The following is a 27,269-nucleotide window of genomic DNA, read 5'->3' on the forward strand; positions in this document are numbered from 1 at the left end:
GCCCTGTGGCAACCACAATTGTCCCTGCCGGCTGTCCTACCAGGTAGCAATTTATTTAAAGGGCAGTAGATAGTCTTTATTGATTGCTTTTCTTTAGGAAATGTACACATATCTCTGAATAGTCACCAAGTATTATTACCAACTTTATACATTTACATATATCTTTAATGTTTTGTTGTTGGCAAATATTATTCAGGGCCTCTAATTCCTTGAAAGTCTTTCATCCATTCTAAAATATAGCCAACACACTGGAATGAAATCTGTAAGGAATTATTTCCTTTATACCAATACAATGTCATAAAGAATAAAAAAGTACAGTGTTTGACAAAGCCTGAAATGTGTTCTTCAATGCTTATAGGATTATATAACACATTTTCTGTGATAAATAATAACTGGCACTGGCATTTGGGAGACGAGAAAGGTGACACTAACAGTGACCTCTCAAGGGTGAAAGATTCAAACTCTTGGGGCACCAGTCCTCACAGAGAGGGTTTATACCAGCTGTGGGCAAACGACGGCCCGCGGGCCGGAATAAAACTAAAAAAAAAAGACCGCACCCTTTTATGTAATGATGTTTACTTTGAATTTATATTAGTCCACACAAACACTCCACCCATGCTTTTGTTCCGGCCCTCCGGTCCAGTTTAAGAACCCATGGTGGCCCTCGAGTCAAAAAGTTTGCCCACCCCTGGTTTATACCCTTTTGTATCTTCAGTACCCAGGACAGTGCCTGGCATTCAGTAGGTGCTTAAATAAGAGTGAAGGGAAGCCTTCAACAATTATGCAAAAAGGGCCACTATGGCTGAAGTTTGCAGTCTGTTACAATACAAGACAAGAATGAGACCCCAATTTGGATCAGTTAGAGAAAATACTGTGATTCCCAAAAGGCTGATTCTTTGTATACGCAGAGACTCCCTGTATAAAGGATAGAATTATAACGGTCTTTTACTAAGACAACTGGAGTTGCCTACACTATTTTGTGAGGACTGGCAGATTGAGAAATTAATTAAGATCAACATATTAACTGTGAAGAGAGGCCAGCACTAATTCAATAATTAAATAGATTAGCATTCAGGGGTGGCCTGTGATCCCCTGATCATCTGGTATCTGCAGGGCTGCCCTGAGCATAAAATGTTAGACTCCACTTCTATCCAAAGCAGGGTTGTTGGTGGTGATGTGTGTGAGTAATTAATCCCATGAAAAGAAAATTTGGACAGACTTTTTCAAAGTTTCAAACAACTAACATGTTGCTTCTTTCTTTTCTTTTTTTCCTAAAAGCAAATGTATTTAGCAATTTTTTACTCCTCTCTCTACCCTCCCTCTTCCTGCCTTCTTCCCTTCTCTCCTATCAATGAAACCAACATGTGATTTGAGCTCAAAATATCATTTCTATGAGAGCAATTAGCATTTAATCTCAATTTACCTCCTGCACATATGGTGGATGGTTCAGCTGCTAGAATTTCAATGCAGGACTTCTTCAAAATCTAGAAGGAGAGGAAATAAAAAAGTCAAAGCACAGCTTATTCTGTTAAAAGAGAGAAGTAAGGTTTGCTTTTAGTTACCAAGATAGGAAGAGTCAAGAACATTACGTTGCAGTGGGTGGTTGGTTGGGGAGTGCTTTACTAGTACCCTTAATGTCAAACATGCAATGAGCCAATATTGTGTTAGATGCTTTCCCAAGAGCCATAGGAATCATTCATTGCTTCTTTCAGCAGATATTTCCTGAGTCTATGATATGCCAGGCCTAGCTATAGAGAGATGTTGGGGAATCAAAATTACAATTGAAAAGATAAATAACAATGGCCGGTCATATGTGGTAGGTGCCAGTGTGAAGGGGCAAACAGAAGGAGCTAAGGAGTTCACGGGGGTGGGGTGATGGGGAGAGATCACTGAGTTCTGGTACATTGGGAAGGACTTCATGGAAGCCATGGGTGCTGGGGTAGGACTCAATGAAGCGGAGTGAAGTGAGTTAGGGGAAGGTTGGGGTCCAGGCAGGGAATGGCATTAACAAAGGGAGAAAGTAGAAATACATAAATCTCTTTAGCTGGAACATAAGCAGCTTGAAGAATTGACAAAAGAGTGATAATAGATAAAGCTGGAAGTAGGATGGAGATGCCAACCCTCTAGGATCATTTTCAGATGACTGTACTCAGTTCCTTTTTTGTTAGAAAAGTCCAGCAAGAAGTTGAGGAAGAAGGTTTTGAGGGCTGAGTTGTTGTACCCCACTCTTCAGCAGGACCCCTATGCCTTCCTTAAGTGGAAATGTAGTTTTCTACCAAATAAGAGTCCTGTGTGGTTGGAGGAGTTATAGTGGAACCCCATGACCGCTAAGGGAGTCTGCAAAGAAGGCTTCTCTGGCCAAAGCTTCTCTCCATCATCTCTAAGTCATGTTTCTTAAAATTTCAACTACGCATTTTAAACACGTATAGGATACTGAATTAATTTACCAAGCAAATGCAGTATCTTTATTTGGGCCTTAATTTGGAAATAGAGATGGTTCAGAGGGCTGAAGGAAGTCATTTTTCTATTTATGAAAGGGGCATTTGTTAGAGGAATAGACAGTGAAATTATAACACTAAGTCAATAAAAGGAAAAGCATCTTTTGGCATTGGGAAGCACTCTTGTGTTGATGTATTTATTTGCATGTGCTACTTTGTTCCAGCTTAACTAAAACATACATCACGGGTTATAATAAAATAAAAGATAGACAAATTGCAAAAGGGGAGGAAATGGATTAAAGGGAAAATAAGAGGATGATGAAATAAGGAGTGAGAACATCACAGGAAAAATATACTGTGCGGAGTTTATTTCCTTACTAGGATGGCTCGTGGATTTAGTTCTAAGATTTCCAGTAGCAAATAAGGACAGACAATATTTATGAGATTCTCAAGCTGTAGAATAAAATCAAACTAGTTTCTCTGAGGAGATAATATTTACCCATTCCAGAGAGAAAGCTGGGCGTCCGCATAGAGAAGCATTGTGAAAGGAAATGAACAACATGCTTCAGATGACAAAACATTAAAATGCATTCACTGAAACAAGCTTCCTCACAACCATGTGTTTTAGGTAACTATATACCTGAAAGTCATAAAAAGCAGTATGTCTTTTTTTGACAGTTCTAACATTGAGATTTCCAGCTACTTTTCCTGACATTCCTTCCCACTCTTGTGCAATTTAAAGGCATTTTGATTCTGCTATTTGTTTTCAGCTTTCCCCTGATTTCACAGTAGGAAACAGTTTGTCTTTCTGTCAGCGTTTGCTTTTTTCCTGGGTCTCTGGCTTCCCCAGCCACCTCTGCCCCCAACCCCAAACACAGGATCAGCCTCAGTTCTTGCTAGTCCCTAAACCTGTTCCAACTGGAGAACGATTCGTGTGCCCCCAACCCCCACAATCCAGTGCCCACCTCCGTGAGAGTCAGTGGTCCTCACACAGCTGGCCCTGGGGACCTGGAAGCACCACTAGCTCCTGAGTGCCCTTCATTGTCACTCTGACTTGGGACCAGGCGCCCCGAGGATAGATCCTGGGCATCCATGTTTCCCTGTTGGCTCCCCTGTCCTCCCCTTTCCTGGGTTGGTCTCTGGGTCTCTCATGTATGCAGTGATGTGCTAGGACTGGGGCTTATCAAAATCTTGATGTGCAGGGACTCAAATCCCAGGTGACAGCTGTCTGACTTGAATGGTGCTGATTGTTCAATCTCTCCCCCCATTTGCTCTCATTGGTCTTCCTGCCTGCAGGGCCACCTCGGGAGCCACCCCTTTCAACATGTCCTCAGGCAAGTCTTCAAACAGGCCACATTGGAAGAAACAATTCACCCACATGGAGAAACTTACTAAATAGTGGCATTAAAACAACCACGCAGCTATTTTTTGATGTGTTAAATAAAATTCCTAAGGCATTTGACATCCCTTAATAAATCATTTTATCATCCACAACAAAAGGTCTCCAAAACAGTTTAAGAATAAAGATTGGGCTATTGGATCTACTTTGTCCCCATCCCCAACTCCACCAAAACACATAAATGAAATATTTTCACCCATGTAAGTTCTTGACTTTGAACCAATGTTTTTGATCCAACTCTAATACTTAACCAGGGGTCAGTAAAGGCAACACCCGTGAGTCTTTGAGCACAAAGACACACTAGCAGGGGTTGTCATCATAAACACATGCTGCATTATTCTCCCAAAGTGTCTGCAATTAGCTGATAAATCTAAGGAGTGTAAGAAGGGCCAAAAAATGTCAGCCAAGCGCTGTGATTCAATCCAGTAAAAACACAACTTTCCCAATCTTAACCTAAACCATCTGGAAGGAATGCATTGCCGCCAACAGAGTAAATTTATCAGTGAGGGGGGATGGGCAGGATTTGTCTGGCACTGTGGCTTCTATTACTGTGAAATGTCTGGTTTCAAAAGGTAGGAAGTCACAATGGCACTGGGTAGATTTGGGGGGTTTCCTTGTTTATTAGCAGCCCAGACTGTACGGTAATCACTCTGTCTGAACTTCCCCCACACAGCAGATCAGCTTAGGGGCTGGAGACTAGATGAGGGTGAGAAGGTGAAGGATCCATCCCCCTCAGCACAGTGGTAGCCATGGAAGAGGTGTGGACACAGCACTGGGGAATCGCTGGAGTGAAATCACTAGATGGAGTGGGAGGGACTCACACAGAGTCGTGGTGATGTCAGAGCTGACAGTATAATTGGCCTGTAATGGAGACTGGTTAAGACCACTACATGCCTCAAATATAATCCCTGTGAGAAGTTAGGTCCTGGCCCTGGTCCTGGACTTACCTGACCTATGGTCCTTGACAAACCCTTTAACTTTTTTGAACCCCAATTTTGGAGAGCAATTTCACGAACTGAATAAACAGCTTAGAATCTGAAATCAACTAATGGTAGCTGTTATTATTGGGCCCCAAGCTGCACCCTGTACTGGCCTTGTGGACTTGAACAAGTTATTAAAACTCTGAACCTCAGTTTCCTCTGCTATAAAATGGGGATAAGAAAAACACTGACCTGAATGGGCTGTATGATGGCAAAATGATAACAGACATGAAAGGAGAGATATTTAGTTTGTAAAGTCAGTTGGACTTAGGTGACAAAACTCATATTGGATTGGAGGGTAAGGAAGAGAGTGAAATTCAAGGAAATCTGATAAGGATTTTGTTTAAGGACAGAACAAACAGATGTGATTGGTCAATACATAGCTATTAACAAGCCTTGGGCCACCAGCCATAATGTACCCTTCATGAAAAAAATTCACTAAGAAATGTCTTCAGAACATTTTTAGTAGTAAAGCACTTAGGAGAATGTCTGACAAATAAAGATAGGTTTACAGTTGTGAGTATGTGAAACAGTTTATTCTTATATTATTATTTATTAATTATTGTATTATTTTCCATACAAACAACTGAAAACTACCTCTTGCCCACCCCATACATTTGGTCGTCAAACCATGATAGCTGTTATTATTACTTTTCTTATCACCACCACTACTGCTTTTACTGTTGGGCCAAGATGGTAGCTCATAAAAGCTTACATTCCATCACCCATCACTGGCCTCAGGCTTAATTTGCTGGAAAAAAACAAAAAAACAAAACACCACAAAAAACAAGGATGGCGAATAATACTTTCCTGTCAACTTTTGGAAAGATTTCAAAAAGGAGCTATATGGGGAAACATGTTTAAAATCCATAAAGAACTATATAAATGCGACGTGTTACCACTGGTATAGTTACTTTTGCACATCTCATTAGATTGTTGGCAGAGTAAGAGAGGCAGCAGAGCTTTGCCAAATAATAAAAGCTACTCGGTATATTTAAAGTGAAATCCATTGTGGACCAGTGCAGGCTGTATATAAGAGTTTATTTTTTTGGACTCTAAAAGCCCAAGGTCCCTTTTCATAAAATTCTCAGTTTATACAGAGATTTTGCAAGAATCCTTAAAGGATTATAAATGTTGCATGGAGTATTAGGAACACCCCCTTTGCCATAGGCACACCTCATTTTTTTTCTAATTGCTCTGCCTCCTTAATTTTCATTTACTTGGCCATTTTCTGTTAGAGGATGTGTGTGTGTGTGTGTGTGTGTGTGTGTGTGTGTGTGTGTGTGTGTATTAATAAAAGACCAGCCTCTTTTATTCATTCATTGCTTCCACACATCTTTCAGAGCATGTTCCTTAGTGTCTTATTTGGTGTAAAGGGCACAGTCTGCTTTTAAGACATCCGGGGCTTGGGACAGGCTAGTCCACAGGTGGTTAACTATCTATTGACCAATTCCATCTGTCTAGTTCTCTAAGATAAAACCTAGCAGTATTCCTTAATTTCACTCTCTGTCCAATGTGGATTTTGCCACCTAAGTGCTAATGATTTTACCAGTGAAATATTTCTGCACCCACCTACATTTTAGTATACATTACCATCCTTCAGAGGACTTGTCTTGGTTTGTAATTATCTAAATATTTTGGGTTGTTTGTTCATTGTCTATCTTCCTCTTTTAGACTATAAATTCTATGGACTTATTTTTACCCACCACTATATCCGCAATACCTAACCTGGCACATAGTAGGCACTAAGTAAATAGTTATTGAATAACTATGTGAATAAATGGGACAATTTCTGCATGACTTCAGAAACTGGCATTCTAGCATATTATGCATTGGTCTTCCTTCTTCCCTGTAGTTATAATCTTAGGGTTTTATTCCTCATCTTCTAACACCTCCTTCTTATTACATGCCACCATCTTTGGGGACCATTTTCTCAGGGTACTTATTTAAACACTGTGGGTGTATCATGTCTAAGACCAAGATTGGCCTGCTTTGTAAAAGCCCGTGATGCCTTTACTTGGAAAAACATGTAGAGGTCTGTGTATAGGGGGTGAGGCTCAGGCTCCGACAGAAAGACCATATGCACTATTATGGCAGAATGCACATTGGATAAGCCTGGGGACCATTGCGTTTAGTTTAAAAGGCCAGGCAGCTTGGGATACACAGCTAGCTCCTCCAAGCTATCAGGATTGTCAGTGCTTCCCCCATGAATTTTGAAACTACAGCAGATCCTCTAATAACATCGATTCATTTAACATCATTTCATTATGTTTGAGACGTTTATGTCAGCTAACCTATGGTAAAATAGATTTCAGTAATGTCATTTCACTGCAGTTCTAAGAACCTATTTACAATATTAAGTGAGGACTGGCTGTATCTAATTTCTAATAAAATGGAAAAAAAAAAGAAGTCACCTTTTCTATCGCTTCTCGGCCTTTTGGCTAAGATCAAGTGTAGAAGTCACCTTTCCTAACTAAATTCCACTCCATAATTTAAACCAATCATCACACTTATTATCAACTATGGACATTATCCTAGATCCATGTCTTTTCTATAGAATCTGAATTACTATTAATAAAATAAAAATGTACTATTATGCACACATCTTTCTGGGATTCATATATGAATATATATATATATATATGTGTGTGTATATATATATATATATATATATATATATATGCTTACATTATACCAACTAAATACTCTAACATGCAAGAAACATTTTGAAGGCTTTACTGAATGTTGGGCAATAAAGCAAAAGTTTCTGTCTGGGTGAAATAAATGCTCCTCTTCTCTTGGTTAATTTCACTCTGAAGGAGTATAGGACAAACAATGTTCTGAAAAGGAGGAAATCCTTTTATTTTCTTCCATGAAATCACTTTCCTCTCCTGTTTTCAGAAGGAACGCTCAGATAACTGTGAACTTCAAAACGCAGTGTATTTAGTAAGAGGAGCTTGTTGACCTGAATATTGGCAAAGGCAGCGGCTCTCCTTGAAAACTGACCCCTGTAGCGAGTGTTTCACTGGATTTTGTTCTAAATTCTGCTGTTGCTTTTGTAATCGATCTTAACAGATTCTTAGGTACAGGAGGAGGAGCTGGGGGAGTTGGTGGGGATGTTTCCTGAGGATTACTCTCTGCGATCTTTGTAGCCTCTTCCTGCTATTATTTTTATTACAGTTGGATTCATTAATAAGCCAAACAGAAATAATAGCTTCGTTGACATGACCGGCCTGAATGCCTGCAAAGTCTGAGCCTAATTAATGACTGCTGCGGCAAATACTTTTAAAAAAAGATTTTCTGCTCACTAAAGAAACTGTAATTGATTCTATTTCTGTTTCCAGGCAAATGCGCACGGAGTCCAAATACCCTCTTTTATAGATATGGTCTTGGAAGAGAGGATGGGGGAAGGACCGAGGATTTTATATGACACAAAGCCACAAACATACCGCCTCATCATGCAGTGTAGGTCGAGAAGGGCATGCAACCCTCTGGGCTACTGTACAATGAGTAAATAAGCACAGCACGACCTTGGACACCAGGGGAAATACGACAAATGGGGCAGTCTCTGTCATCACACGATTTACCACTGACCCAGAGGAACAGCACAGGACATGAAAAAGACCCAAGAACCAGCCAGGCAAGTGGTTCCAACTGGTGCTGCTGGAGTTCGAGGCAAGAAGGGCTCCTGGTGGAGGAGCCATCAGGGCAGGCTCCGTGGAGAACAGAAGACTGAAGCAGGGACTTGAGACAGCATTCAGATGTCGCGAAGTGGCTTCCTCCAATCAAATAAGCCCGACTTAAAAGGAGGGTGGCTGCTGCAGAAGTGGTCTCCGCCTGCCCCCCCTGCGAGGTCTGGAAAGAGGCTTCGTTCTGTGAAGACAGGTACTTTCCGGGACTGCGGGGATGTGCTAAACGGTGATTGGAGGGAAGCCCGGAGCAGCTCTTCCTGGGATCTTGGAAGGGTAAGTGGGAGGGAAGGCCTGAAGATGGGCTTTGCCTTTTGTCATAGCTTTGCTAGGACCTGGACCATATCAGGGGCTTCGCTTCTTTCACATTCCCATGAGCGGGAGGGGGAGGTCAGCACAGGGTCTGGTTTTATAAGACACATAAATCCATGTGCACCACGGAAGAGGTCGGCTCCTCAGTTTTGCTGATCTCACGGCTCCTTCGTTAACAAGGGTGTTCATGCCAAAACTCGCAAGAAACTCTTGCAAATACAACTGTTTGCTCAATACTTGATCAAACACGCATGAAGCTCTGTTCACTGACTCACCCTCTCATTAATAGGAAGCCCGATGCAAGTTCAAATATTTATTCCAGGGAAATGCTCCTAGATGGAGGTGGCCTGGTGCCAGGAACTGGTTTTTTGTTCTCATAGACAGCGCGCGTGGTTCCGGGCACCGCCCTCAATTGCACACTAAGTGGGGGCACCTGGGGGCAGAAGCTGGCATCTCAGTAAAGGCCAAGTGCTGGGATTCAAAACTGCAGACCATTTCAATGTGATCTGAGCCCGGCTTCCAGGCAGGTTCCCGTTCCCCTGCCTGCAGTCCTTTTGATAAAGCAAACCAAGCCCCGGAGCCTGGTTAGACATACTCTAACCTGAGGGCTGGTGCTGCATTTACCCATTGTGGTCCCTGGAATTTTTCCGAAGAAGCCACAGTGACAGAAGGCAAAGGAATAGCTTCTTCCTTTCCAGCTTAACTGGCTTAAAGGGCTGCAATCTTCCAACCAACCAACTTTTGTCTTACAATTTTATCAACCAGATTCTGCAAAAGCAAGTAGGAATACTGTCCTCACAGATAGAATCCTGATCAAGTGTGAGGGAAAGATGTTTCTCCCAGCCCGTGTCAGGCTTCCAGCTTCCTGTGATGATGGAAATTCATCTGCTGAACAGAACTTGGGATTTTCAGAGATGCTGTCCACCGAGCAGTGAAAGGCTCACCCTGGTGCCCTGTCAGACCATGTGGGTTCTGGTCTTGCCTCTGCTGTAACTGGGCGAGCTGCATCAGGCCATTTCACAATGTTGGTTGTCAGTGCCTCCTTCTCGGACGTGGAGCTGCTTCCTGGCCTGGCCACATTATTCAGTAGTGTCCTGTGGTCATTCTCCTCATGGCCATAGAGACAGACTTGAATCTGTTCCAGATCACAGCTCACGGATGTGTGGCCTTGGACAAGTTAGCTAATCTCTCTGTCCTTTAGACTATCTGCTTCTGTAGAGGGAGTAACAATATCTACATTAAATCATGGCCATGAGAATCTGATGATTGTGTAAAATGATTTGCCTGGTATCTAGCACATGAGAACTCAAAAAATGGTGGCATTTCTTATTTTTACCTTCCTAAGGAAATGAGGAGGGAGAGGGCACAGACTCTTGGGTCATGGAGTTGAGTTCCAACCCCATCCTCCACGTTAGAGCTATATGCCCTTGAGTAGGATGTCGGAGCTTCAGTTCCTTCACTTATAATATGGGAATAAGAGTATTTCCTTCACAGGGTTGTTATGATTTTTAAATGAGATAATATTAAATGGGATGAAAGAACAATATGTGGCTCCCAAATCAGTTATCTACAGCTGATGATTTCTTTCTGTCTTTCCCTATGTCCTACCAATGAGAGACTAAAATGAAAAACAGGGGAGAGCACTTTGAAAAATAACACATTATACAAATCTGACACATGAGGACTTCTCCCTTAAAGTAGAGAGGGTTGAAGAACAGCAAAAAGACCAAAACAGGAGTCAGACTGAGGAGGCAGAGGATCTGGGACTTGATGAATCCTGGCTCTAGGATTCAGTAGCAGTTTTCCGTTTCCTCAGACATTCACAGCCCCAAGTATTGTGGAAAGAGCAGGATCTCTGCAGCTAGACCTGGGTTCAAATTCCCCATTCTACCATTATGAGCAGGCAGACTTGGGGCAGTTTATCCAAACCGCTTGCATCTCAGTATCTTCACCTGCACAATGGGGATAATGAATCCTTCTTCAGAGAGAGGTTTTTGAAGTGCCTAGCAGAGGAGTTGGTGCACAGGAGATGCTCAATAAATCCTAATGATTTTTCTTCTTCTTTACAGTGTTTACTTATTTGTTATCTAAAGGGGATATGGATGTCTCACGATCTCTGGGAGCTTTAATTTCAAGCATGATTGTTCTAATGTCAGACTGTGTCTGACTACAGTTTCCCACAGTCCCTACAGTAAAATACCGTGGCCTGCAAGGCTCCCTATGATTTAGCCTCTGCCTGCTTCTTCACTTCATCTTCGGCCATTCTCCACCATAAGTATCGCCCTTCTTACATTCTGCTATGCATCATCCTAGGGCTTTTCTCTGCCAAGAATATTCTATCCATGCTCTTCAATGAATAGTTCCATTTCTTCCTTTAGGTCATCTCTTCAAAAGAGCCCAGATTCTTTGTCACCCCCTTCACTCTTAATCTCAGAACTGTGCTATGTTATTTCTTTTATACCACACATCACAATTTTAATTATACATATTGATTTGCTTGTTTTTATGCATCCCTCCCTCTAGATCAGGAGTTCTCAACCTGTGGGTCGCAATCCCTTTGGGCGGTCGAATGACCCTTTCACAGGGGTCGCCTAAGACCATCCTGCATATCAGACATTTACATTATGATTCATAACAGTAGCAACATTACAGTTATGAAGTAGCAATGAAAATAATTTTATGGTTGGGTCACAACATGAGGAACTGTATTTAAGGGCCAGAAGGTTGAGAACCACTGCTCTAGATGATAATCTCCACTAGGGTAGAGTCTCTCTGTCTGCTTTACTTATAATTGAATGGCCAGAGTCCACCATAAGAGGTTTTCAATAAGTACTTGATGAGTAAATAAATACTAGCCCCTGCTTCTTAAAAATAAGGTCACTCTGGGCAGAGACCTTTATAAACCACTTGAGCTTATTGCAAGCTGCCCTGCACTCTTATTTTGGAAAATTAAGCCCATTCCTATTTTATTATGAGAAAACAATCAGCCACCACGCAACCTCCATGGGCACAAGCTGCATTAGAAGCTTTAGATGGGGGGAAAAACAAGAACTTTCTTTTCAGTACCCACAAGGACAAATGAACCTAATTCTTAAAAATAGCCCACTTTGAGGCCATAATTATTTCTGTCTGACTTGAGAAAGATGAGCCCTGCTGCGCTTGTCCCTGTTTCTCTGTCCAAGCAAACAAATTAACAGCTACCATAAATACAGGTTTCATGTATTGGAAGGATCGAAACCACTAGCATAACTCCCAGATAAAAGCCCCTAAGAATGCTATCATTCAGCTAAAAGTTTGGAGTCTCAAATTATTATTCTTTTTCCCTTTTGGGGAGACATTTTTTGCTAAAAGTTCTTAAAAATCTTTGGCGTCATTTCCATTTGGGGGCAAGGAGAGCTTTATAAATATCCTGGCTCAAGTTGAGCTTGGGTGAGTTGTTAGGTTGAAATATTTAAGGACAACAGTGATTTATGCAAATAAAAATTATAATTGTTATTATATAACAAAAATAATACAAAGTACTTGGGGAGGAACCAACTCTTGAATGGTGTAGGCACATGTCCCTGTTCAGAACCCAGCCATCTGGGGGCAGGACGTCTGCAGTAGCCTCATGATAGAGCTCCTGCCTCTGGCTGCCCCCAGTCTCCCATCTAGATACACACTGCCATCAGATTCTCTTCTTAAACATCACTTGTTAGATATTCAAAATGTTTCAGTACTTACACCCTCTAAGTTAAAGTGAAAGCCTCTTCAAGGCTCTTGTCAATCTAGTTTCAACCCAGTGTCTTGGCTTATGTCCCATTACTCCTGACTCCTTTACCGAAACTCTCCCTCCCTCCAGACAGGAATTATTATTGTCCTTGGAAAATGCATTGCTCTGGGCTGAGGTCATGTCATCTCTTCTCTGGTGCTACCCATCACCCCTCCTTGGTGGTTCAGGGGCTCAAGTCTGCCCCACTTTCTCATGAAGGCTCCAGCCCAGAATCATCCACCTCTGAGCTTCCAAAGGATTCATGGTCAGACCAAAATCCTGCTGTTCATCCTATCTTGCACCATTTGGATGTTGTTTTATATGGTTATTGCAGTTCTTGTTGTCAAGGATGCCACCCTGACCCCAGAAATTATTTACAGCAGGGGCCCCTTACCTGGGGATCCATAATTGGAACTGATACTTTTTTATTCTTTCAATTATTTCTACTTTCTGGTTAAGGGACTTTGAGTGAGTTTCTGTTCCTTGCAAACAAACACATCTGGAAGGAGATGGCTGTCATATGTGCATGCTTAAGATAGGAATGCCCAGCCTGAGGAGAGGTTATTTTTCACAAATCTGAAAACTTAAGGTCTTATGTATCAATGCTCTGAAAGTACATCTGAGGCATTTATTTAAAAGTAAAGATTCAAAAGATGCAGATTCCAGGCTCCATCCTATACTGACTACAAAAGTAGCCCTTTAGAATGGGGCTTGGGAGTATTATAAACAAGATTCTCAGGTGATCCTATATAATAAAAGCCTAGCGACTGAACGGCAGAACAACCAGAACAACCACTTGGCCAGTTGCTATGATGAGCACTGACACCAGGGGGCAGATGCTCAACACAGGAGCTGCCTCCCAGTGGTCAGTGCACTCTCACAGTGAGAGTGCCTCTCGGCTGACTGGGATGAGCTGGGCTCCCACAGTAGGAGCAGCCACTAAGATGGCGTATCCACAGCAGGTTGGCTGAACAGGATGAGAGGCTGCTCCCTGCAGGCCACACCCCCACCAGTGCATGAATCCCGTGCACTGGGCCTCTAGTATATATATACTAGAGGCCCAGTGCACAAAATGTGTTCACTTCGGGGGGGGGGGGGGAGTCATCCCTCAGCCCAGCCTGCACCCTCTCACAGTCCGGGAGACCTTGGGGGATGTCTGACTGATGGCTGGTGGACGTTCTTAGTGCTGCTGTGGAGGCGGGAGAGGTTCCTGCCACCGCCACTGTGCTCGCCAGCCGTCAGCCCGGCCTGAGCAGCACTCCCCCTGTGGGAGTGCACTGACTACCAGGGGGCAGCTCCTGTGTTGACCGTCTGCCCCCTGGCGGTTAGTGAGAATCATAGCAACCAGTCGTTCTGTCATTCTGTCGATTTGCATATTAGCCTTTTATTATATAGGATATATATATATATTTTTTTTTTCAAGAAAATCTAGAGGAATGGGGGAATCTGACATTAATGTCTCTCATATGATAGTGAAGGGACATGGAAGAGGAAATAATTCATATACCTTGAGAACCAATTGTTAAGTATTTTCATCAGTGTTATCTTCTGCAATCTTTCAACAAGTCTATGATATGTCTTATCATCAATCCCTTAAACAAATAAGAAAATAAGTGAAATAACTCATCTAAGGATCTATAAGGGTGACTTGCTGGGCCAGCATTTAAACTCTGGGCTGACCAGCTCCGAAGTTCTCACTTCTCACTCTCCTGGAGTCCCTATCACACCCTTGAGGGAGGGGGAGGGAGCATGAAGACACATCCATGCTGGAGGTTTCCTAGGTCAGTCTGGGGGAGCGGGGCGAGTCCTGACCCTGTGGCCGATAACCTCTGTGTCAAGACTTCCTTGCCATCTAAGAAGACAGTGATTCTCTGAGCTCTGAATTTACATCCTAAACCCTGAGGCTGGAGCCTGGTGAGATCCACCTGGAGAAACCACTGGCTGTCTACCTGGTCCTCAAACTTAAAGGCAGAGGCTGCAGTGTCTCCGGCCTTCATTACAGGTGCAGCACACACACTGACTTCTGGCTGAGGCTTTAAAAACCAGTGGCATCCCATATGCCAGGTAGACCGAGGGCCTGGCCTGTGTATGGAAGGTGGAAAGGAGAGGCCCTGGAAGCCAGAGTCCTGTTTCCTGACAGGAAAGGGTGGTGAAAATCCAGGTTGGGATGGAAAGGTGGTGATTGTACAAACCCTGGAGAACAGTGAAGCCTTAATATTTGGGGATTATAGGTCTCAAGCAGTGGTTCTATTAAAATCACCTGGGACGATCTTAAACAATGCTGCTCTAGGTGATGTCAATGGTCAGCCACGGTAGAGAACCACTGGTTGAAAGTGCCTCCCATGGCCGAGTGAGACCAGGTGAACCTGCAGATTCTCTGAAGACAGCTTGTGTTCATTTATGGCTGGGAAACGGAGGCCTTAACTGCGCACCATCAGCCACAGCCTGGGGGCAGCCTGGGGTCCCCGGCTGCCAGAGCAGGGTTCCCCTCCATGTCGACTTTCCCACTGTAGGGTAGAATTGGCACAGAGAATGAAGAAACAAACAGGTGTGAAAGGCAGGAGGCAGAAGTGGGAGATGACCGATACGAAGATCTGCAAAGGAATGTTCCCTCAAGCAGGAAAATGCCAGCCTTGGAAGGATGGGATCGGGGTATTTACAACAGATCAGGGCAGCAAGGGCTCGAATGTCCAGTCCCAAAGGAGGTGCTCTACTCACTGAGTGGATGATGCCTTGCAGAGCCTGGAAGCCGTCATTTACAGGAAACACATGATCCTTACTGTCCGCAATCCGGGCCAGCTGAGAACAAACACAAACACACATGGAGGACGCAGGAAAGCCACTGGGTTTAGGGGACTCCATCCACTTTTAGAACCAGAGGAACTTGAGAGGCTCTGACTGGGCTCAGGGGCCTCACTGAAAAGCCCTCAGTAATAATGAGTTTACCAGGGGCCTCCCTGGAGCGAGCCCGGGGGGTTGGCGCCAGCTCTTACATTTGTTGTAATACTTCTTTCCTTGGGAGCAGAGGTAAGACTGCCCAGCTAGATGAACATTTGGCCTGGGTTGGTGTATTTATGGATCTGGGGGCAGGCCACGGGCTCATTTCTCTCCCATTCACCCAAATTTCTGTTGGCAACGGTTTTCGAACCAAACAAACTCGTTTCCTTTGAGAGCAACTTAGCAAATAAATTCAAGCTTTGGTGTTGGGGAAGGCCAGTGAATGGGGACCCCTATCTTCACCCAACCTGCTCTCTGAGGAAAGGACCCTGGCCATGGTTTGGCTGCTCCTACTTTAAGGAACCGAGGACTGGAGAAAGGAGAAGCCTCTCTGTGAGCTTTACTACCCCCGCCCCATCTTCGCACTTTTCTGCAATTGCCACAGTCACAGTCGGTGCCAGGATGTTTACTGATTGCACAAGCACCACAGTGTCATTGGGAAATTTCAGAAAACCCAGGAGAGTTAAAATACATTTATAAAAAGTTACTTATAATCCATGGATTCATTCATTCATCCTTCCATCCATCACATTTCTATTATTGTTAACTTGATAGATATTGTCTTTCATAGTTTTTCTAGGCAATATACACATATTTATTTAAACACTGGACGCACACTATTCCCAATATTCTGCAATCCTAATTTATTTACCTAACAACATATCATGAGCACTTTCCCATGTTATTAAAACAAAAAGAAATTACAAACTACACTGAGTAACGTTCATTTAGGTTGTTAGCAAATTTTCACAATTTGCTTATACATACTTGTACATATTTTTTCCCCACTTGCTAATTATTTCCTTTTTTGGTATTGAAAACACACCACATATTTAATGGAAGAAAGGGATGTTTGCCATTAAAAAAAAAAAGATTCATCACATTAAATAAAAACAACAACAAGTTTTCCAAGTTAATTCAGGTCTATTTTGACACCTTTGCTGTTTAGCGTCTACCAAAAAAGGTGCTGCCTGGATGGTCTGTGTTAAAGGCCCCCGCGTGCATCAGCAAATGGCTTTACATTCCTTACTCATCCAATAAATCCCTTCCTGCTTATTAGCATTTCTGGAAAAATACTCCATTATGTTGCTGCTGCAGTCTCTGCACTGAATCATTCACAAGCTTGGTACGCTCCCAAACTGGAGGAAAACCAAGCACATACCTGTGTTTCGTTGAAATCCTTTACCCCGACACAGTAAACAATTGCACCAAGGTCTCGGGATCTGTTAGCCTGGGGCAAAGAGAGAAAAGGCATTAGAGAGAGAAGCAGAGGCAAACATACTCCTTCTGGATTAGTCAGACTAACTGCAATGATCAGGCATTTACTGAGCACCTACTTACTGTATGTCAAATGCCACAATGGAGAAGGTAATCCCTGTCCTCAAAAAGCTTATACTCCAGTGAATGCCCCACTCTAACCTAATGCATTATGGGCATGAGGGAAGTGATTAGTCTATTGGGAAGTGAGAAGAAAGAGCCACATAAATAGAGTCTTTGAAAGACAAGGAGAAGAAAAGGAAAGTGTAGGCTAGGGTAAGTCGTATGAAATAATCTGGGGAAATGATTATCTTTTCTATATTTCTCTGATGAATTTTTTTGGCATACTTTTTCTTCCTCTGTGATGGTAGCATGGTATAATGGAAAGGATGTGGCCTTTGGAATCTGGTATACCTGGGACTGACACTTGGCTTTGCTCTAGAAAGTGTGAGGGGGATTAAATGAGATAATAAGTGCAGAGCTCCTCATGCAAGGTCTAGGATGATGCAGAAGCTCATTAATGTCTGTCCCCTTTAGAAATAAAGCCATTTTCATTTCCATAAAACACATTGGTTTCATGGATGGGAATTATATTCCATATTTGAGTAGGTGAACCCATGACCTTTTTTTTTTTTTTTTTTTTTTTAACAATTAAGTATGGAGAAGGCAACATAAAAAACAACATTCAGGTTTTGGCTTGATTTTTATATTTGATTTGTGAAAGGCTCTGATAATGGATTTCAAACTTCTTCTGCATTTCAGAACAGAAAACAATAATTGGAAATCCTTGGTATATACAGTAGGTGCTTAATAAATAATCAATAGTAAAGATATATTAGGTGCTCAATATGTGCATATTGATTTGAGTTGTGTTCTTTCCCCCATTCTGTTAGTATGCAAACCCACTTGTGACTAATATTGAATTTTAGAGGGGACAGAAACACATCTTTTTTTTTCCCTTCATTTTAGAAATATTTCTTGAGGCTTTCAGGATAAAACAAACTTTTAGACACAGTCTAGCCCCAGTCTTATCTGCAACAACTTCTGTGACACTTTTCTTCCAGTTGGACTTTATATAGAATTATAAAAAATGGGAAGGTTCATTTTCGTTATATATCTTGAATTTTATCTTTCTTTTTCAGAAACTCCCTTTCTATTGGTATTGGCACTCCAACTATTTTTCCAAGTCTGTATGTGCCATACCTAAAATTCTTTTCTACTAACCACTATTTTAATCATCTGACAACTATGATTTATTTTATATTCAGTTATTTCCTTATTAGGGTTTTTACTTCATTTGACTGTTGTGTGGCACCCAGATAAGACATTCTGCATTCCCATTACATAGTGTCGACTTTAGAGAATAGGAATTATATCCTTTCCCAAATGCTCAAGGGAGTGCCTGTCATATTTACTGTGTGTTTCCCATTGTGAATTATCCCAGTGTGGTTCCCATTGTAGGTGAGCAGATGTGCTCACCTACGTAATCTGATCATGCCCTTTGCCAGCAGAGGCTTCCACAAGCTGAACATGATTACATGATGAGGCCCATGAGGGCAGCTACTGTCTCGTTTAACACTGAGTGAGTGAATGAATGAATGAATGAATGAATAGATGAATATATACTTCTTTCTCACTAAGGAAGCTAAATCTAAATTAAATCATAGTCCAGAGCTTGAGGTAAGTGTACTGTTCTTATTAACTCCTCCCTGGGAGGCCAGAACCTCCCTCCCTCGCTGCCTAATTGCGTTGCTTTCTAACTTGGCCTGAATAAGGCTTTGTCACTAGTGAGGCTTTAATACATTCCCATGGTTAACTGGGTTCCTTGGGCCACTTACACATATAGCTCTCACATCTACAACTTGAAAGGAAAGGTTTTCTTAAATATAAATGACTACTTTTTAATTTTTCAATAAATTCCCTTTTCTGAATCTCTTTATGCAAACTGAAAGTTTCATTTAAAGAGCATTCGTTCACTTGCTTTGTGGAGTATTTTATGAGAACACAAATAAAAGGAAAAAAGAAATATCAAAGGAGAGATTACAATTTACTTTGCCTCTAATTAATATTCAACTTTGGTTCATAGAGTGGGAATCTCAATGACTAATCCATTATGCCAAGATTGGCTCTTTTAAATGTATAAGGCACGATTTTATCCGGGAGTTGTTTTTTTAATCAAGAGTAACTATCATTTTGGCCAAGTAGAAAGATTGCAGCCCATCTCAGAAGGAAGAAGCCCTTTCCCATGTCTGTTTAGACAGACACAGGCCGGAATGTCGCTTACCTCCCTCTCTGAATAGTAAAAGAGATCTTCATGGAGTTCTCCATCAGTCAGAGCAATGATGACGCTGGCTGTCCTGTATCCTGCTCAACACAACACAGACCGCTCAGTCCATCCTGTCACACCAAGGGGACCCTCTCTCAGCCCTGAGAGGCTGTCTCCTCTAAGCTCAACCACCCAAGGTCAATATCTTGAGAATCAGCAACTTCTCTTTGGGGACTGGAAGCAATTCCAGCATGAAGAAGAGTGCAGAGACAGACGCTAGAGGGAATAGGCTTTGTTTCTGGGTTTCTCAGTCTTATCTTAAAACAATGGCTTGCCGAAACCGGTTTGGCTCAGTGGATAAAACGTTGGCCTGCGGACTGAAAGGTCCCAGGTTCGATTCCGGTCAAGGGCATGTATCTGGGTTGCGGGCACATCCCCAGTAGGAGATGTGCAGGAGGCAGCTGATCGATGTTTCTAAATCTCTATCTCTATTCCTTCCTCTCTGTAAAAAAAATCAATAAAATATAAAACAAACAAACAAACAAACAAAACAATGGCTAACTCTGGCGAAATGCTCTCTGGACTGAGCTAGGAATAACTCCAGTGACTCTTATTTCTGGGGACAAGCTCTACCACCTGGGCTGTTCAGGAGTCCTTCTCAGAGGCTGTCGCTGACACAACACCAGCCCTTGAAGAGCTGGGCAGAGTCCTAGTCACTGTGATTTACAAGCTGACTGAATCACAGCAGTTGGCAAAACCTACTAGAGTTCTTCCAGTAATTGTTAGGCATCTAGTAACATTGCTGATGGTTGAAATACACTAACAAGTGTTGATGTTGATGTTGGATCTGTTTTATTTGTCGTAGTTTAGAGTGAAATCACAAGTGGACATCTCTACAGGCCTAGGGGAAAAATCCCCAACGCAATACTGAATCTTTTAAAAGAGATTTGCCTCAAATAAAGAAAGGCTATTCATAAAAGACACTATAGTAATTGTAATAATAGCCAAAATAATAATAATGATGATAATAATAAATATTAGTTCTATGTGCTAGGCACTCTATTAAGTAAAATTTTTGCCTTTTTTCATTTAAGTAAAGGAAATTTCAAACTGAACTGGTATCTTAATCTTAACACCATATCCAACCACAGTAATGAAGGGGTGAAGGGGCTTGGAGCCCAGAGAAGACATGAAAATTACAGTTGACATAAAAATCCAAGACTTTACTAACCCATCCAAGTATTTACTAATTTAATGAATTCAACATGCAAAACTGTTCCCAGACATTGCAGACTGTGGCCCATAATGGGATCTAATTACTTTCATATCGCTTTTCTTGCCATCAACAGGATAGTAGCATTAGGCCTGGCACGTATCATCTTTCTAAGCATTCCTTCTTCGTGATGAAGTGTGTGTCCAAGGATTCTAGGCAATATCAAATATGTCTTTTGAAACAAGAAATTACGGAGGCACTTTTCCAGAAGTAAACACAGAAAAAAGTTAACTAGCTCATCATGGTAGTTCACCAGATAGTCTTACCTTGACTGTTTTCATAATAAATCTGCTCGCTGGCCTGGAAAACACATGAAAGAGCCATTAGACAGACAGCCACTGTCTGCTCCTCCAAATCCAACATTGGGCAGTGGGCTCTGGTGTTGGGTACGCAGCCATGGCCCAGTCTTGATTCTTCATGTGACCCACCCACGCTTCACACAGATATTCATGGGTCACCTTCATCTAAACTCACCCTGACATGTAACCAATATACTTGTGAACATGGATCGATGTCTTACTTCGCATAGACTGGGATTTGTTCTCTTCAAGATTGAAGTCACTGACATTCTGTCTCAATCACTGAAGCAACATGTAGAAGAGGTGACCATGGGAATGGGGAGTCCCCATTGTGGCGTGACTCCTGGCAGCCAAGCATCAGCCAACAAACCTTTCACCAGTGTCAGGGAAGGAGCAAGGAAATCTCCCTAGCTCGTTTGGATAGTGTGATCAGCGTCTAAGTTTACAGAGAAATTTTCTTACTCTCTTGCCATTGGGTGTTATTCATTCCCTCAATGCATGTGCCTCATCGTCAGCTATCCTTAGGTGGATGTTCCGTGTCACACTTTACATTTGGAGTTGAAAATTGTTATAAAATTACCCTTTGAAATCCTTCATGCATGTAAGTATCTCCTCCTGGCAGGACCTTCTGCAATTCCTCAAGGCCTTGACGAATCTGTTCTCTGAAATCCAAAGACACCCTATTAGTCCTATTAGAGCATTTTTTACTGTGCTGTGTACATGCGCATTAGTCTTTTTCTTATCTCTGTGGATAGTCTATACTGCCCCAATGGTCCCCCAAAAGCCTGTCAGGGGTAGAGTCTTTGTAGTACATCACCCATTCAGGGTCAGCCTTCAGCCATAGCATAGGATGAGTGAGATTTTAAAGACCCTTCTTTAGGAATCTCCTCCATCTGCTCAAGAAAGTCTTCCATTTCTTTTATTAATTATTATTAATTTTAAAAAGAGAGGAATGGAGAGAGAGAGAGAGAGAGAGAGAGAGAGAGAGAGAGAGAGAGAGAGAGAGTTGTTGTTCCATTGTTTTCCCTAGTTATGCATTTACTGATTGGTTCCTGAATGTGTCCTGACCGGGGATCAAACCTGCAACCTTGGCTATGGGGATGACACTCTATCCAACTGAGCTACCCAGGAAGGGCTTCTATTTCTTTAAATGGACAACGTTTTCATTCTACATTGGAAATGAGCCTTAAAATGCAACTGCTCCTGAGGGGACACACAGCAACTTCAGCACCTTTATGTCAACGTGCAAATGGCTCTTGTGAACCAGAAAGAGGCGGGACGAAGAAACCAGGGCAAGGCCACCACAAGGACCACAGGTGGGAGGGGCAAGCGTCAGGCGTGAACTCTGCCACCCGCAGAGTTGGGCCAAAGGAAACCGTGTAGTCAGCTTTGAAAACAAAAGTCTAGGCAATCTCTGCTTTCCAGGACAACGGAGAGTGTTTTCTGTGGCTGATGCCTGTGTTTTCTTACTCTGGTTGCTCGAGGTGGCCCTGGGGCAGGAAGAGGAAGTGGGTTAGGGCATTAGGAAAGGGTCTGACTGAAAGTGGGAAGCATGAATGGTCTGGGGATCAAATGGAATCTTTGTGGACCATTCTCTCTGGGATGTAAGATATGTTCCTGTCTTCTAAATAGCCCCACACTGTAACAAAAGGGCAAGAAAGTGTGATTTCTGAAAAAACATTAGCTTTATTCATAAACTGTAAGCTATGGAAAGTTTGAAATTACCTTCTTCTCACTGGGGCCTCTTTAGTGACAGAGGGTGGAGGTGCACTATTTAAATGAGGAAGGGAAGCTTCTTTTGAGTAGGCAAAGAACCTAACATTTATTAGGCATCTACTATGTATAAGGTCCTACTCAAAGGTTTGTTTTCATCCTCACAATACCCATGCAAGGTGGGTAATATTGACTGCATATGATAGGTGAGACAATTGGGGTTTAGAGATTAGGTAGAAGATCAGAGACTTGAATTCAAACCTGTCTGACTTAAAAAGGCGTTCTAGTCTGCCAAGCAGCCTGCTAGCACACAGCAGTGTTGGAGAAGTGGGAAGTTTTCAGTAACACTTGAATTACTGAAGAGCATTAGCAATTTCTAACACCATCCGAGTACTTAAAGTGTGCCAAGCTCTGTTTGAAATATACCACACACAATAATTCACTTATGCCTTATAAAAAATAGCTCTTTTTAATAGATAACACTGTTATTTCCATTCCACATAGAAGGAAACTGAGTCACAGAGAGGCTAAGGAACTTTCCCAAAGCCTTATAAGACGGAGGTAGGATTAGAACCTAGAGACCCTGTTCTTAATGTATAGCAGTGTTGTGTGTTTAAGACGCTGTTCTTAATAACCATGATAATTGTCTCTCTTTTGAGTGAATGAATGACATTTATTGCTGGTCTATTCTGGCAATTGCTTGGGAGGAAGTCTAATGCAAAATTAACCTTTTGTTAAAACTGATATAATGGAGTAGCCATGGCTGAGGCTGGATCTCCAGGCTGTTGGAGGGTTTAAAAGACAAACTGAAAAGGGGTTAACCTGAGCTTGACCCTGGCCTAGGCTGCTGATGCTTCGCAGGTGGGATAGGGAAGTCCAGGTAATTCAGACTCTGGGAAATGTACTGACTCTTGTTTCATTGTCTCATCAGTGCCCAAATATCAGACCACATGCCCAGTTGTGCAAGTCAAAAAACTGGAACCCTTCCTTGACCCTCTACCTTGGCTCTCCTCTCTCTTTACGCTTCCCTACATACTCTATCATCAAATTCCATTGGTTCTACTCTAAACCTATCATGAAGCTTCTCTATCTCCTCTGCCAATGCCATGGTCTGAGCCACTATCATCTCTGGCTTAGACCACTGGGAAGGTCACTGGCTACCTTTCGACTGCCCTCTTGCCCCTTTTCCATTCATTCTCCACATGGCTGCCATAATGTTTCTAAAATATTGATCAAAACATGCTACTCACTCCCCTGCTCAAAACCCTTCGATAGCAGACAATTACACTTGGGATAAACCCCAAATCCTTGCCCTGGCCTTCGAGTGCCTACGTGATGGCTCCTGTGCCTCTGGGACAGCGGCATGGGCACCACTCCGCCCCCCTCTCTGCACTGGAGCCCCATGGGCTTTCCTAAGCTCCTTCTCCAACAGACCCTTCCCACCTGTAGTCCCTGCTGGCCATGGGCTGGGGAGACTTTTTGCCTAGCTCTGCACCGGGCAAATTCTTCCCCAGCCTTCAGTCCCAACTTAAATGTCAATTGCTCCAAATAGCCTTGTTAGACTTCCCCAGTTCAAATTGGCTCCCTCAATTAAATTTGCTCACGGAACCCCAAACTTTTGCTTCATAGCACGTGGGACATTTTATAACATTTGATTGTGTAATTACTTGTTTAGGTCCACCCCCCCCACCCCCAGTTTTGGACTTTAAACCCCTTGAGAGCTGAGCCATGTCTGGTTTTGTCTCCACTATATCTTCTACATCTACTACAGTTCCTGGAACATTCTAGATATTCAACAAATATTTACTGAAGAGGTGAGAGGAGGGAACAGATGTCTCCACTTTAATCATCCTGTGAAGAGGTCAACCTTGGGGGCAGGGATAAGCTTCACTTGGCATGTGGAGGGAGGCCAGGCAGGGACTGACCTGGTAATGGACTTTAGGTGTGTGCCCATGTGGTGGTTCTAAACCATTCTCTATGTTGTACTCCTGTACATTACCCAAGCATTTCAATAAATCCCACCAAAAGGCGTAATTTAATTTCAACCCTTGTTGTTTAGTAATGAAAAAAGGCATATATTGGTGGTTTGGAAGGAAGGGCAAAGATGAGAGCAGTGTCCTCCACCAAGGCAAGTTGGGAGGGCAGAGGGAGGCCCTGGCAGCCATCTGGCCGAGAGCAGCTTTGTCCTTAAAGGTTGGCAATTTCATGAGGGTCATGGCAAGGACCAGGTAGTATGAGGGTGAGGCTGGGGTAGAAAAATCAGGGTTTGGTCTTGAGCACACAGAAGTGGTACCATGGAACCTCCAGAATCACTGGGGGACACTATGGGGGAGGGGGAGCTAGTTTCTGACACTTAGGGGGTAGGAGATTAGACATTAAAAGTAAATGTGAAAAAAAAGTATTGTGGTCTTACGCTTTGGCCATGGACTGGGCTAAATTGGTAACACTAAAATTGGAATAGTGTGTTAAGACTGCAGCTTGAATAAGAGGTTAAAAAAGGCATATTAGGGGAATGGAAAAGGCTCCTTGGCTTCACTGTATTCTTTCCCTGCCAAATAAAGTCTGGGAACTGGGGTGTTTCCTCTAAGCCTATTTCCTTTTCTTTACAAGTATTTTCTTGAGCTTTCTATATTTTTGGTAGCAGAACAAGCAAAGGCTGGTTTGGAAACTGTCCTTATCCTTGATGCTTTGTGTCTGGCAAGATAAATTCACTATCCCAAGCAGTGATCACAACCTCCCAGATACCACCCTTACTTCTCCAAAGACCAAATGACTTATGCCCCATCTCCCTGCGCCCTGCCCTGTCTCTAAGCACCCACAACATCAAAGCAAATGAAACAGATGGTTTCATGGGAATGGTGGGTCCATTTAAACTCTGGGACAATAAAACTATTAATAAAGGTCCATTTTTTAATGCCCTCTTAGAAATGAAAGAAATTGGGAGAGAGATCTGTTAAAGGGGGCGATAAGAACCTCTCTGAAGACTTGGTTATTATCAAATGAAATGTTATCTTCCTGGGAAATGAGAGAGGCTGGGAATCCTAGGAAGACAGGCTGCTATTAAGAGTCTCCTGTTTTCCTTGGTGGTTTCACATGTCTGCCAGGGTTCTTACTTAGAAGTTCAGGGTTCTCAGGCCACATGTCTTGTATTCCTTTTGCAACCCCTGCAGCACTTAAGTATGGGCCTAGAGTAGGTTGTATGTTGTTGAATGAATGATTCCGGTTTGGGCACATTCATTAATCCATTCATTCATTTCCACAACTATTTGATCATGCATTGTGCACCCAGCACTAGTCTGGTTTGTAGGGATGGGGGGTGGGGAGAAGTGGGATGGTGTCTGCTGGACTTTTAGTTGGCCCTGGGAGTTTTTCTACTCTTCATGAAGATTACTTTTTGGGATTCCAGCTGTCTTGCAACATTTTCATATTTGCTGATGAAAGGACGAACACACATAAGCACATCAAGAAGCACTTCAATAATCACTTATCCCAAGTATCCCAGTGATGCTCCTACTGCAAAATCCTCCTTGGGGTTATGCAACGTCCACCGCATTTTCAGTCTCTAAAAACCACCCCCCTCAAATAACCCAACATCAGCTTTGCATTGTTGACTTCTTGCCTCCCATAAAAGAGCTCCTGTGGAATTGGACTTTCCCCAAATGCCCTGCAGTTGTTGCCTTTGCAGCCTCAACTTATACAGTAAACACACAACACTGCTTATTACCACTAATGCTGCATTCGCATTTCCAGATGGCCTAGGACTCTGGTGTTGCCTCCCCAAAACATGAAGTGAACCAAACAAAAACGTAGATTGATTAAAGTCATGCTGCTGCTGCTACTTTTGGAGTCATGAAATTCCACAACCGACCGTAATCATTTGTTTATAATGTATGTAAATCAGCCTCCTTGGGCTTTTTCCTAAGAATAGGCCAACATGATTAATGACATGAAGGTACATATTGAACCAATGATTATATATATATATATATATATATATATATATATATATATATATCCTCACCTGAAAATATGTTTGTATTCTCACCTGAGAATATGTTTATTAATTTTAGAAAGAGAGGAAGGGAGAGAGAGTGAAACATTGATGTGAGAAACATTGAGCGGTTGCCTCCCATAAGTGCCCCAACCAGTGGTTGAACCCCAAACCTTGGTATGTGGCCTGACTGGGAATCAACCTCGCAACCTTTTGGTGTGTGGGATGATGCTTCAACCAACTCAGCCACTCACCCAGGGCTCTATACATTATTAAGTGAGGTATAATTTATATACAGTAACATGCAAAGATATTTATTCATTTCCTTTGTAATTGTTAAATTTATTCCTATAAAATTATTTATAATATCCCTTTATGATATTTTAACTGTAGGATCAATAGTAACATCCTCTCTTTGGGTCCATATTAGCAATACCTTTATAGATTACAATATTCATCCTTATTTTATCATAGTCTACCATAAGTTAATACAGTAAAACCTCACTATAATGAACTAATTCATCAGAGCCAAAGATCTGTTATATAATAAAGTAGGTTTTTCAAATGCGTATGCTAAAAAATTGACAAATTAGTTTACCTGTTTTTACTTATTCAGACACGTCTGTGTAATTAAAATTAAGTATGTATGAAAAGTTTAATTACACAGAAAAGTTTTCTAGGTGTGTTAGAGGAATGTTAAATTCATACTGAATAGGTTTAGTAAATGCATACATTCACCCATCACCACAAGTTACAAATGCACACAAATGGGGTGTGGCTGAGCACACTGTTAAACTGCGCAAAAAGTCATACCAAGGGACAGCAAAACCAATTACCTGGTGCAATGCGGTGTGATCACGTGCTAATCATTTGCCAAACATTGTTTACGAGTGATGACTCTTGG

The 27,269-nt window shown here is 42.3% G+C and overlaps 1 protein-coding gene across 1 annotated transcript in view; it reads right to left on the reverse strand.

The window, feature by feature from the left end:
- ANTXR1 (ANTXR cell adhesion molecule 1) overlaps positions 1–27,269 on the reverse strand; it is a gene marked incomplete at its 3' end in the record, with an annotated part of 176,233 nt that overhangs the window by 102,123 nt on the left and 46,841 nt on the right. The window contains exons 4-9 of the mRNA XM_081101550.1: positions 21,242–21,323; positions 20,629–20,662; positions 19,108–19,187; positions 16,729–16,797; positions 15,288–15,368; positions 1,424–1,484 (exon numbers count right to left, since the gene is read on the reverse strand). Of these exons, the coding sequence (XP_080957676.1) occupies positions 1,424–1,484; positions 15,288–15,368; positions 16,729–16,797; positions 19,108–19,187; positions 20,629–20,662; positions 21,242–21,323 (407 nt within the window). The remainder of the gene's footprint in view (positions 1–1,423; positions 1,485–15,287; positions 15,369–16,728; positions 16,798–19,107; positions 19,188–20,628; positions 20,663–21,241; positions 21,324–27,269) is intronic.

Source organism: Myotis nattereri (genome assembly GCF_964212035.1).
Source record: "Myotis nattereri genome assembly, chromosome: 10".
Lineage (NCBI taxonomy): Eukaryota > Metazoa > Chordata > Mammalia > Chiroptera > Vespertilionidae > Myotis > Myotis nattereri.